This window comes from Ovis aries, chromosome 3, assembly GCF_016772045.2.
Source record: "Ovis aries strain OAR_USU_Benz2616 breed Rambouillet chromosome 3, ARS-UI_Ramb_v3.0, whole genome shotgun sequence".
In the NCBI taxonomy this organism is placed as follows: Eukaryota; Metazoa; Chordata; class Mammalia; order Artiodactyla; family Bovidae; genus Ovis; species Ovis aries.
In genome coordinates, this window is record NC_056056.1 from 91,925,423 (window position 1) to 91,939,335 (window position 13,913).

At 34.1% G+C, this 13,913-nt stretch overlaps 1 protein-coding gene across 4 annotated transcripts in view; it reads left to right on the forward strand.

Annotated features, from left to right (window-relative positions):
- Window positions 1-13,913, forward strand: part of MEMO1 (mediator of cell motility 1) — a 122,957-nt gene that overhangs the window by 87,080 nt on the left and 21,964 nt on the right. For 3 of the 4 annotated variants that reach the window (XM_027966964.3, XM_027966965.3, XM_042246312.2), the window contains 2 exons: window positions 3,937-4,079; window positions 12,006-12,082. In XM_027966964.3, the coding sequence (XP_027822765.1) occupies window positions 3,937-4,079; window positions 12,006-12,082 (220 nt within the window). Of the gene's footprint in view, window positions 1-3,936; window positions 4,080-8,682; window positions 8,983-12,005; window positions 12,083-13,913 lie in introns of all 4 variants that reach the window. The other variant, XR_003588738.3, reaches the window with a different exon arrangement.

The following is a 13,913-nucleotide window of genomic DNA, read 5'->3' on the forward strand; positions in this document are numbered from 1 at the left end:
GACTCTCATTGTGTGCATCCTATTGTATTTGATGTTGTGAACACGTCTCCACTGCTCTATTCATTTTTCTTCAGTCTTTTTTTTCCTCTGTTCTTCAGATTGGATAACTTATTTTGTCTTTAATTTTACTGATTCTTTATGTAATATTGATTCTCCTCTTCAGACCATATAGTGAATTTTTCATTTCAGTTATACTTTTCAACTCTAAAATTTCCCTTTGGTTCTTTTTAATGGTTTACGTTTCTTTGTTGATATTTGCTGTAGTCATTGTATATATGTATACGTTAAACTTTTTAAAGCATAGTTTCCTTTATTTCTTTTAACATATTTATAATAACTTTAGGGGCTTCCCAGGTGATGCTAGTGGTAAAGAATCTGCCTGCCAGTGTAGTAGATGCGGGTTCAGTTCCTGGGTCAGGAAGATCCCCTGGAGTAGGAAAAGATACCCTACTCCAGTATTCTTGCCTGGAAAATTCCATGGACAGAGAAGCCTGGTGGGCGACAGTCCATGGGGCTGCAAAGAGTCGGACACGACTGAGTGAGCACATAATAACTTTAAAATCTGTCTGCTGACTCTAGTATCCAATTCCACTTGAATACAGCTTCTGCTAGCTCTCTCCTTGCTCCCAAGAATGGTTACAGTTTCCTTGTTCTTTGGCTCTGAATTTTTTTTTTCTTTGAAACTGAATGTTTACATAGTACAGTATATTATAGCAACTTTATTGTAATTTTATCAATTTTTTTCTTCCGATGATAGTGGTGATGGTTTCATTCATGCATGCATTTATTTTTGGCTGTCCTGGGTCTTCCTTGCTCTATTAGTTGCAGCAGACAGGGGCTGCTGTTTGTTGTGGTGCATGGGCTTCTCACTGCAGTGGTTTCTCTTGTGGAGCATAGGCTCTAGGGTTTGCAGGCTTCAGTAGTTGCAGCTCCCAGGCTGCTGGGCACGGGCTCAGTAGTTGTGGCACACAAACTTAGTTGCTCTGAGGCATGTGGGATCTTCCTGGACCAGCTTTTGAACCTCCTGCATTGACAGGTGGATTCTTTACCACTGAGCTTCCAGGGAAGCCCTCATTTTTTCAAAAAGGTGCCTTTCATAGACTCTATCTGCAGAATCTTTGTTCCAGTGTTTGGCTATTGATGCATCTCCTCAGCTTTTAAAACATTCTTACTTGTTTTTGCCTCGGCTTTCTAGAGTTCTCCCTGGTGTCTGCACTGCTTGGTGCTAGCTACTGTTTGTTTGGAAGTTGTGTTTAAATGCCTTGGGCCTATATAGCTTTCACCGTGTGCTGGTGGGTTGTGAGTGTTTTGGGGAGAACATTAGAAGTTTTCAAATTTGCCTCTTTTTCTTTCTCTTGGGTCTTCTCTGGTCTCCCAGTGCTTGTGTGCATCCCTTGTTTCCAGGCAGCCAGGGATGTGTAAGAGCTTATTGTCCCTCAGGTCTCCACTTGCCTTTGTGCTTGCTCTCATCCTCCCGGTTCCCTGGCATTTGGGTGGAGCTTCAGCCTTCTGGACCTCCCCTGCATACATGTGCTGCCTCCTGTTCAGCCAGGGCATCTTCTCAGAATTTGTGAATTTATCCTGTCCCTCCCTATATGGCTCTTTCCTTCCTAAGACCTCCCTATTAGATTTCTAGGTAGTCCTCAGGTTTGTGGCTTGGCTCAAATGGTGTGGTCATTTCAGACTACAAAAGTGGCAGGATTTTCTGTTTCCTGTTGGGTGTGGGTATTCTGCTCTCTGCCCCAAGCCAAAGTCAGCCTCCTTCAACAGCAAAGCTGTTGGTTTTTCATGGCCAGCCTCACCTTGCATTTACCATAATGTTGAAGGAGGGAGGATTGAGGCAATTCCTGGTAAGGTGCCAGGCTTGCACTGTTCTTCTCAAAAACGTTATTTTTCAGGAATTAACTCTTCTCATTGTATTTTTTGGCCTTTGCTTGATTTTCAGAGCACAAAATGGTTGTTTTTTGGACAGTTTTATTCAGTTTTATAATTGTTCTTTGAGGGCAAGATTTTATACTCTTTCGCTAGGGAAGACCAGCTTCACAACTTGGATTCTGGACTTTTTATAGGAATGTCACATTTCAAAGCCAAATGCTCTCTTCTTTGATTTATGCTTTGTGGGGATAGAGAACAGTAGTAACAATAATTTTTTAAAAAGCGAAATGGCAAAGAGGTAGATGGATGAATCTTAATTCAAAGGTTCGATTTCTCAGTAGTATGAGACTTTTACCCCTGTTATAGATAGCTCAAACTGAGGTTAACTGAGTGGTTTGGTGGCTCTTAGAGAGTAGACTTGTGATGCTTCTTCAGAGTAAATTAACACTGACAAAGTACTTTTCTTACAGTATTCCTCACTTTTAAACAGTTTTATGAATTAGATATTGTAATTATGATCATTTTACAAATAAGATAAATTTTTAGGTTAGTAACTTACCTTTGCAATCAACATTTGTTTGTATGTGATAGAGATAGTACTTGAACCCATTTCTTCTGACTTCTTGTTTTTTTTATACTCTGCTTCCCTACTGTTTCATTTTAATGATCTTAGTGTTTTTATTTATGTAGGTAGTACTTGAAGTTAGAACAACTCATAACAATCTTCTTGAATTTTTTGCTAGAGTACAGATTCTTTTCTTTCATATGATAATCACTCTTACCTTACTGAAAAGCCCCTATTCATTCACGCAGTTGTGAAGCACAGTGGTAAGAATCATAGAAAGAGATATCCCATGGCAGCTTCCTCTGCCAGCTTCCTGTTTTTTTCTTACTCCATAGATGCAGATTCTGCCCAAGAAGCCCCTGCATTGCAGAGGGACTGGAGATCTGTATGATCTGTTTATTTCGCAATTGACAAGGGTAAGGGGGCCTTTTTGGGGGAGGCGCTTGGGTGCCCTGAATTTAGCTTTATGAAGCTGAGCTAACATTTATTTTGGTAATACTTAAACCTAGTTTTTTTTTTTTTTTTTACAGACCCTTTTATAAATTCTGTTTGTCCTATATCAATTAAGTGCCAGATTATCATATTAAAAACCATTTATCATAAGATTTTTTTTTTATCCTGTTCAGAACAAGTCAGACAAGCATGAGTCATGTTTCTACAATGTCAAATCTGGGGTCATTTAGAATATAAATAATATTGGATATATGTAAGTTAAATTTCACTACAATGAAAAAATTTAAAGGTCTGTTTCTATAGCCCGTCACGGTTATTCTTAATTTGCTTTGTTCCTTTTCCATAAATCTTTCAATCTGTAGAGTGAAAAAGGGACTTGTAAATATGCTATAGACATTGTGGATGGGCGTGGTATCTTTTTCTTGCTGCCAGAAATTAATACCTATTTCCTTGAATTCTATGTCCATCCTAGATGCCAGTGAAATTTGAGTTGTATCTTCAGACTGTCCTGTATCTGTTTAATTAGTTTAGGTGTGAGGTGCAGCTGGTGAATCTTTTGGGAGCCAAGATAAGTTTTGTGGGTCTCACTTGGCAGGTTTATAGAGCTAGTGCCAGAAATGGTGGTGTTTACAATCAGAATTAAGTCAAGGAAAAATTTAATGCTCTTTTAAACTGCAGAAGCATTGGGCAGAGATGATTGTAGCTTTTCTGGGTAGTTGAGAAGATTGATGATAGTGATTTCGTGAGCTTACTTTTATATTTGATGTTATTGTTAGTAGTAAAATAGCTTCGTTTACCAAGCTGCTTTATCTAAAGAACTAGTGTACATTTCTGTAATTTACATAGATATTTTTAATATTCTGTACTTCTCATTTTTAAATGGTTTTCTTTAAATATTAATTTATAGATTTTAAGGATTCAACATTATGTATATTATCCATACCACTGTTAATAAATGTTCCACTTTTTAGTGCCAAGCATTGGAAATCTATTTTTATTATATTTCTTAAATGACTTTTTTTTCCCTTTCTGTTTTCTTTAAGCCATAAGGATGAGTTTACCATTATTCCTGTATTGGTTGGAGCTCTGAGTGAGTCAAAAGAACAGGAATTCGGAAAACTCTTCAGTAAATACCTAGCGGATCCTAGTAATCTCTTTGTGGTTTCTTCTGATTTCTGCCATTGGGGTAAGTTCTAGATTTTAACATTTCATGGTAGAAATTATGTACTTGTGGTTAAAGGTATCTTTTCATTCTGAGCTCTGATCTTCAGTTATTTATCACTTTCCTTGGAAAGTTGCACTTTTAGCAATAATATATAAAGGTGAATGAAAAACTCTTGGTCATTTAAAAAGGATGAGACTGTAATAGGGGATTATGGATACATTTCCAAAGGCGACTGGTATAATTGGATTCACACTGTGAGGGCATCCTTGCTTAGACACTTAGGTAAGTAGGAGTTAAGATCTTTTAACCCCATTTCTAGGTAGAGCTGTGTGATAGACTCTCTGAAGTTAGTTTTTTGGCAGATAAAACAGATGTTCTTTAGAATGAAGAAGAGCACTGTGTGCTATGCCAGTCTTGCTCCACATTTTTTTCTTGTAATTAGTCCTTTCTACTTTCTTTTTTTGCCTTTGGTGCTTAGTTTTTGCCCATAGTTGCCTCCAAAGATTATACCTCCAAAGTATCCTCCAAAGATTGTAACATGTTAGCTATTAGCACTGTGGTCTTCACTGGTTCATAAGGATAAGAACTTCAAAGAGATTTTTGTTATTATTGTGAATTAAAAAAGATAAAGAAGCTTCACAGCGAGTAGATCATAAAGGAAGTGAGATGTTTATGGATGCCTCTTCTGGTTGAATTTTTTTTTCTTGAATTCTTTGGATACAGTTTGTTCTATTTATCCATTACTGTGATAGAATGTTTCTAAGTCCTATTTGTTTTAGGACACTTTTTGACTCATTGATTTAATGGTTTAAGGATGCCAATATCTGTTCATTCTTCAGCTGTTTCTTTGATTATGGTGAAAACATAAGGCTCAACACCATAAATTTTAAGCTACATAATGGCCAGAAAAACACCTTTAATGAGCTATAGGGAACCCTGGCCTTTACATGTCTTGTCATTGATTGCCAGAGTTGATTCTACATTTATCAGGCCTAGATAGGCTGGTTTCTTTTTCTCTTACATCATCCTGCACTGTGTGTGGCCTTGAGATTTCAGTTCAAGAGAAACATTCTCCCTAATGGTATAGATAAATATTTTGTTATCACTGATTTCTCAGCTGGGGCTGATTATCCCCGCAGGAGACATTTGGAAAAGCCTGGAGACAGTTCTGGTCCTCATAGCTGGAGTGGGAAGGAGGTGGGGATGCTATTGGCATTTAATGAGTAGAGTCCAGCAAAGCTGTTAGGTAAACATCCTATAATGTGCAGGATTATCTTGCCCACATGTTGATAGTGCTGAGGTTGAAAGCCCTGGTTTAGGGTACACAGGTAGCTCTGTCTGCTACCTCGCCAAATTCCGTAAGAGGCTCTCAGGGTTCTTTAATAACAAATTCTATTTGCTAGTTGGTTTGCTACCTTTGGCAGAAGTTATTTTTTATGGATATAAGTGTATTACTTAGATCTGAAAGGATTCTTTTCTTGGGGATTTTGAAGTTTAGTAATAAAACTGGGAAGTATCATTATTGGGGGGGGGAAGCTATTTTTCTTAGTATTATGAATAAAGCATGTTTTAGAAATTTAAAGTTCCTAAAGCATGTGTCCCTTCCTCTTCACTTTTAAGGCTCTTTGAATTGTTTAAAATCACTTCATGATTTAAATAATTCACTTCCCTGATATGATAGTATTCTTCAGGGCCTAGACTCTCCCTCAATGTTGGTATAGTACAACCACAACATAAATCCACTTAAAAGACGAGTAGATGTTTTAATGTTGCTTTTGTGTGAACTCATCCTTTTTTACCTCATTGGTGATTATAAAGCAAATCCTAGTCTGCTACTGTGTTTAAGTAGAATGTTGAGAGAGAAAAACAAATTTGGTTTATATCTATTTAAATCTTCAGAAAATTATTTAGACCATTTAGTCTACTAATTTCTTGAAAATTTTGGCATTTAAATTGCAGGATTGAATTTTTTGGTTATAATTACAAAAAAGAAGTCAAACTTTCCAAAGTCTGGTAAATGTTAGCTATTGGAATTGTCAAGAGACTAAAACATATTTATATTTACATTTAGTGGTTAAGTAATAGAACCTTTCCAAGTGTTTATTTTTTCAGTTATTTTTATAACTGTCACTAATAATGCTCATTAAATGCCTACTTTGCACTTATGGAAAGCACTGTACTAATATTTGTTAGGAAATTTGATGGAGGTTTGAGAGTAAGTGGAAAGAGTTACATGGACACTATTCCAAAATTGCATTTCTACAATGCAATAGTGACTGCCATTCTTGTAAAGTAAGCTTTATTTTCTCCTTTACATGCCTATTGAGATAATATAAACCATTGGCTAGTTATGGGTTAAATTGTGTTTACTTACAGAAATTAAATTTCATATTTTTCAAATTCATGCTCTAGTGGCACTGGTCCTCTTTCCTATGTGAATGAACAGTAATTTCCATCTCAAAAATATAGCCTTTTCTCATGACTACAGTACTTAGTTTCTTCTTCTTGTTTTAATGATACTGTGCGGATTGATTTTATCATGCTTAAGTAATGATAACACTGAATTCAGAATCATTTCACAGGAAAGATTAATTTTCTCAAGTACTCAGAGATCTTAAAAGTTTCATTGAGTTAGGCTCTTAACACACTTCACATTTCTGAATAGCTTGTTTTTTTTTTTTTTTAAGAGAATTCACTTGATTATGGTACAGTTGACCAATTGCTCAGATATATACAGTGGGATTTTTTTTTGTTGTTGTTGTTAAATAATATGTTAGAGTACTGGCAGTAACGACATCTTTATTTCTAGCGGGTGTTTCTCTTTATATTCAGTCCAGGTTCTGTGAAAAATAAAATGAAAAACTTGATAATAGAGACAGTTGAGAGACCTACATGTGTGTAACTGGAAGGATTTTGCCTTGTCAACCTTATTTGTTAGCCAATGTCCATTATAAAAATTAATTTTTTAAAGGGGTGTTTTGCTTTAAAGAGATTCATCTTTCTGATCCCACTTAGCTCTTGTTTAGACTTGAAAGAGATATTGGAGAAAGAAAAAAATAGATTAAAATACTCTCAATTTTTCTTTTTGGGTGAGACAAGCAAAGGGACAGTTTAGAACCTAGATTCTATCGTGCCCTGTCTTTCTGTCCCCTCATTTGAATCTCCCTGCTTTTTGGGAGCCCCAAATGGTGTTTCCCTGATAACATTTGAATATCAGGAAGAGTAACAGAAGCGAAAGGACACTTGCTGCTCGAATCTGGCTTTTACCACAGTTAAATGCTGTCCCCCCATTGTGCACTTACTCACAAGTCCGCATCCTGTTGGATGGCTCCATTATGGAGAATTTTGTCTGTGGTCAGGACTTTTTAGTTTTTCTAGTTAGTAGAATTTGTATTCTGTTTTCCTGAGTTTTATTTTTTCTCTTTTCCATATATTCTGTTAATACTTGCTTTTTCCCGATCATCCCAAACTTTATACTTTCAAATGTAGATTATTGACAGCTTTCATTAACATAACTTTCAGTTAACTTCTGAGAAGTTTCTAAGTGAAACTGGACTTAACAGAAGTTGATTCTTTAAAGTGGATTCACACTTCTGTTTATTAAATAATTTTCCTTTTAAATGATAGTTTTAATTTCAAATCAGTTTCAATAAATTTATTTGGTAAAAGTTGATGAAAAATTGTCTAGTTAAAATATGAATGAGGGTTATGCTACAGTCACTTCAGCAGGTTTGGGTTTTTATCTGTGAACTTGCATTTGTATATTTACATAATTTTTAATAAATATATGTCACTTATTAAAATTGGCATTTCTAGTTTGATCTGTATTAGTATATGATTATTTATATTCTTCTCCCTTTCTGTTGTTAGTCTCTTGGGTATTACTATTTTCTAAATATTTAAATTGATTTAAGTTAGCTAATTCCTGAAATATATCTTATTCAAGATATTATATTTGTCTTCACAAATATTGGTACATAGTGATTTCATATTTTTAGGGTTTTGATCTTTTGCAAGTTTGAGATAAAGCCAATACTTTTACATTATAACTAAGACTTCAGAATGAAAGGACTATAGTATTTTGCTTATAAAAATGAATACCTTATTTGATGCTACTTAGATAATATTTTCTTTATGAAACATTTTTTCTTTGGTAGTGATTTCAGTTAAATGTCCCTAGTTTAGGTCCTTAGTGTAGAATGGTCTAATAGTCTTATCTCACAGGTGTTGTGAGGTTGAACTCAAATATTTAAACATATGAAGTGATTAAGTAAATGTATAATAGTACAGTTTTTCCTGGACATACGTCTGGAAGTCTGTCTTACTCACTGATCTTTTGGGGGCTTTATAGAACAACTTTCCAAGCTCATTGTTTATTTCTGCAATCTAGTATATAGCTTAATGTTGAGATGGTTAATATTTTTTTTTACTTTCTGTTTTGAGGTATTTCAAAAGTAGTGTTGGTTCTTGTACCATTCATTGTTATGTTTGTCCTCATTAGTTGATTGTTGTGTGTTAAACAGACATCCCTGGAGCTTATTCTCCACACTCTGTGAATCCACTCATTAATCACCAGTCACCTTTGGAGATGGGAAAATTACTTACCTGTATTTCTTTTTCTCAGAAAGCGTGCTCTGGAATGGATTCACAAATGAGCTACCCTCCTTCCCTCAAAGAGTAAGGTTTCTGCTTTACAGGATTTTTTTCTTGGGTTATTTTTCCTCTCATCTTTTGAATTTGAAAAGAACTGAGGGAAGGCACCTGAAGAAACTACTGACATACTCACTAGGGGAGTTCCAAAGCTTGTGCTGCCCCTAGGGGCAGTGTCAATGGCTCTTAAAGCTAGAAAGCTCATACTTGGAGTTGAAACAGGGGCTCAAAGAATCCATTTTCCCAGTGTACCTTCTGAAAGGATAAGTTTCAGGTAAGTAATTTTCTCTTACTATGTGATATGCTTAATTCATACTTATGTACAAGTTCACACGTCCAGTTCTCCAGGCATATAGGCAACCTTATTTGTTCACTTTAGATGCATAAGCTTTACTGAATGTTAGAAATACTGTAAAGCAAAACTGATAAGATACATGAAATCATATTTTAAATGAACAATATTTGAAGGTGCATTAATGAGCAATGTATTAGTGTCGTATCTTTTATTTCTTAGTAAATAAAATCTTGACGAACTTTATTTTTAATAAGTAGAAGCAAAAATATCTTTTCAATTCAAATTCCAAATGGTGTTTAAGTAAACTTGTTACGTGTGTACCCCTGTGCTTTCACATGTATATGCACACATACGTGTGTACATATTAATGCATTTAGGTTAGGATGATGGCAACTGTTTCCTTTAAATTTGATGCTTTCTCCAAATATATTGACCAGAATGAATTACTGAAGTAATTTTGAAATGTTTATATAGTTAAATTATCATGAGACAGTTTGAGCTGTTACAAGTAAGATGCTTTTTTCAATGTAGTAGCTATAGACGTGTGAATTTAGCTTCTTAACAAATTCTTCAGTGCGTATCAAATATTTCTACTCAGTTCTTCAGCTGCTAAATTCGAGATGGCTACTGAAACATAGCAAAAAGTAGATAACAAAATATTAAAGCATTTGCTCATTGATTTTCTTTGTATTTTGTCATTCTTACTCAATCACATGTTGATTTAGTATTTTAACTTATTTTAAACATTGGGTGTACTTCTGTCTTCAGAAGTAGTTTTTAAGTGAAAGTTACATTGAAAATGGTCCATATGAATAAGATAGCATTTTAAAATATAGTTACACTTTTGACGTATGATTAGGGCAGGTTTAACCAACTTCAGCAATTTGAAACAGGAGCTCTAAAATTGAAAATAAGTAGAAAAGACTTCTGAATAGCAAATGTCAGAAAGTACACACATTTTTCTCTGCACTTGAGAGTGGCCATCTTGAGATAAGACAATTATGTCCCAGTAACAGGGATTATTGACAACTAAAACTAACAGTTATTGTCAGAAGTAAGAAAAAGAGAATGTATTAGTGAAAACCTGAAGCAGCTCAGGTTCAAAGAATATTCATCTTGATTTCATCCAACAATATTACTCTAATTACAGTGACAGTGAGTTAGAATTTTCTTGTCCAGGATTGTTTATTTGATTGTTTATTCATTTCACAGACGATGTGAGGCAGCTTTATCAAAAGAACTTTGCAATAAAAGTAGAAATTTAGTACCAGGGAATTGAATCACTAAGTTATTATGATAGACTTTAGATTTGGCTTTGAACCTTCTGAGAGCAGCCTGGCAAATAGGAAAAATAGAGTAAATTATGTAACGCGTGTTAGGTAGGAGTAAGTACATATATTCTTTAAAGAAAAACAAAGCTGTACCTAACTCTTAAGTTTTGAAGGAAATGTCTGATGAATTGTTTAATATAGAGATATTGTGTGATAGAGTTGTCACTGTTTAAGAATTTTTTTAGTTCAACAACTGTAATAGATCTGATAGTTATAGCAACATACAGTAATCTCCAGTGTTTACCAGAAAAGGTTGTTAATATTCAAAATGCAGGTAATTGTCTCAGAACCCTATTGCTTGATTCTAGGATATCATGAATTGTAAGATGCAGTATTGATTTAATAATGGTGCTTGGTGGGGAAGTGGGGGGAAATAAGAATTGCCACATTGAGTGGTTGTACATGTTAATGTATGTGAAAAGTTAATATGTGAAAGCTAAGGAAATATGGTATATTGTAGAAAGGTGACTATCAGAGATGATTAGCATCAACAAGTTAATGAAATGTTAAAAACTGTGATGTGCAGTTTCAAAAAGGACATCCAAAGGGTTTTATAATTTTACATAGCTCGTGATCTGTAAGATGATATTTTTTAGTGAGATAAATAGAAAACTTAAAAATCATAATTATCTAGTCAAAGAAACCCATCTTCTCAGATGCGAGGATAATAATTGGCTCTGTGAACTTTGCTGTAAAATTTCAGCACAAAGACGCATGGTATGTGTGCACATGATTAGTGTACTCTAATGCCTTCAGAATTGCACTTTGGTGCATCTTTGAAAATAAGGAATATAAAAATAGTGAATTCTTGAAAATAAAGGCATTGCTGAAAAACAGGTTTTGATATATCTGAAATACAACATAATCAGTTGAATAATAATCTGTAATTAATTATGAATATGTTTAACTTTTGGCTTTTATATGAACATAGTAGGAAGCAAAATTCACTTCCTGAGCCTTTTGTTTCTCCCTGTTTAAACTTCTTCCATTTACCCTCTCTGTTCTTTGGAGAATAACTAAACATTGATTGTTCTGTGCTTGAACCCTTACTGAGACTTTATTGTCAGAGTAGAACTACTTGTTAAATTTATACTTTTGTGTATCCTACTTAAAGGCACTTGTATTAATTGTTTTCTAACATTTGCAACAATGACATAAATTTTAAAATTTAGATCATAAAAATTATACAAGCCACATATATCTCTGACTTACTTTTTTTTATTTTCTGTAGTAGAGATTAAATCTTTGCATTTGTACAACAAAAGCCAAGCTTTCGTTGGTTTGTTATACTGAGATAGTTTCCTTAAGCCAAATCTTCTTGAATCATGTTCTTTGGGTTTACTTTCCATTATAGACCGATATAATATGTTTTAACAATGCTTCTAACTTTTAAACTGTTTTTCCTTAGTCTTTTGTATTGCTTGTGACTTTAAGGTTTTACAGTTTGAAATAGTTTTTAACCTTGTAAAACACTGATGATATATCATTTCTTTATTACCTTCCCAAATATGCCTTTTATTTTTACATACAAGGGCTCTTGGGAATCATTCTCTCAGAGGCTTAAGCTGTGCTTTGCCTTCCATGAGAACTGAAATTATTTGGTAAGCGCTTGCTTTCTTTTTAGCTTCTAATTTTTCCCTATTTTATTTTGTACATGATATTTGTTTCAAGGTCAAAGGTTCCGTTACAGTTACTATGATGAATCCCAGGGGGAGATTTATAGATCCATTGAACATCTAGATAAAATGGTAAGTCCTTCAGGTGTGGGGTTTTACTGCTCTAAGATTTTTTTCTTTAATTTCAGATTAGTGACTCAAGACTTATTATGTTAAGGTATACAATGGGCTGATAATTCTTTCCCTATCTTTAAATGTGCAAAATATATATTGTAATCATGTGATATTGATTATAAAATAATCCCTGTTCTATTAGTAGAGATTTCCTTCATCTTAATTTTATTTGATTAATTAATTATACTTTGAATAGATACAGATTTTAGATACTGTTCGGGGAATGTCTTGGATTTAGGGACAATAGGATACTAATGCCATTACTTACTGTTAAGCAGAAGCAACCATAGTAAATTCTAAGTTTATTTTATTACTTAATTCTATTTTTTGGCCATTTGGGTTTTTCTTAAATGGAATTTGGATTCATTTTAAATTAGAATTTTAAAACATTATTGTATTCTTTACTAGCCCAGGAATACAGTAGATATTGATCCTGCAGTCAAAACTGCAGATATTGTCAAAATCTGCAGTCAAAATATCCTGCAGATCTTGAGTCAAAACCTGCAGTCAATATATCCTGCAGGTCTTGAGTCAAAACCTCAAGTTTTCCTTGAGGTAGGGTGGTCAGAGTACTTGCTTTAATATTTAATATTTAGTATTTAATATTTTAGATAATATTTGATATTTTAGAGACATGCAGATCATTTTGGTATCGACTCATAATGGAATATTAAATCTAGCAAATATATCACTAATTTTTTCTGATGTTCAACAGATTGTTTCAGTTTTATAGTCCTCAATTTGTCTCTCTAAGATGAGAGACTTGGAGAGACTTAGTCTCTAAATTATCTTTAAACTCTTATCAACCTTTCACTCCGTAATCTTAAAATCAATTTGGCCAGTTTGTGATAAGCTTTATGGGTATGTTTTAATATAAGAATATTTGGTCTAAAATAGAAAAACATTTTAGTAAGGATTTTGGATCTGAAGCTATAAGTAGGTTATATTGAGTAGTAGTATTTTATTAAAAGCCAAATGGAATAAATGCAGTTACTCAGGAGATTTTATCATATTTAAATTTATCGTGTTACTTTAAATCCGATTATGGCCTAATACTTTTGCCTTTGAAATTTTGTTTGAATTTTAATTCACTGACTTTTTTGGGGGGCCTTATTATATTGTCATGTCGGTCAATTAATTCTTTTCTGGCTACTATTCTAATCTTGCTGTTCTGAGGTTTAGTTCTCAGTTGCCTCAGAAAACTTTTCCGGTTCTATATCATTTATTTTCTTCATAAAGCAAATGGTTATTGAGTGTCTACTGTATTCTAATACTATATGAAGTATTGAAGATACTAAGAAGAGAAAGCATGATCTCTGATTTAATTGATCCTACAGTCTCATCATCTAGTAGACTTAGAAAAGAAGCCATTACAATATAGAGATGTAAGGTGTTTAGGAGGCATTTTGGACATACCGGTCTCCTTACTGTTCCCCAGTGATGCCATACATGTGCCCCAGCTTAGAGCTTGTGCCCTTTGCACTGGACTGCCTCACTTACTTTATGACTGCTTGGTTTTCACCCTCCCAGTGAGGCCTACTGGCACATCTTACACTCCATCCTTTCAGCATCCACAGTCCACCTTACTTTTCCTCTAAGAAACTAAATGTTTCACTTATTTATTATGTAAGGATATATGTTTTCTTTACGAATGTATCCAAAGTGCTTAGACTAGCTATTGAAACGTAGGTAGGGGCCCAGCAAATAGTTTTCAAATGATTGAGTTGGTGAATATAATCTTTCTGTGTACATAATTAAATTAAACAAATACCCTAATTGTAATCTAAGG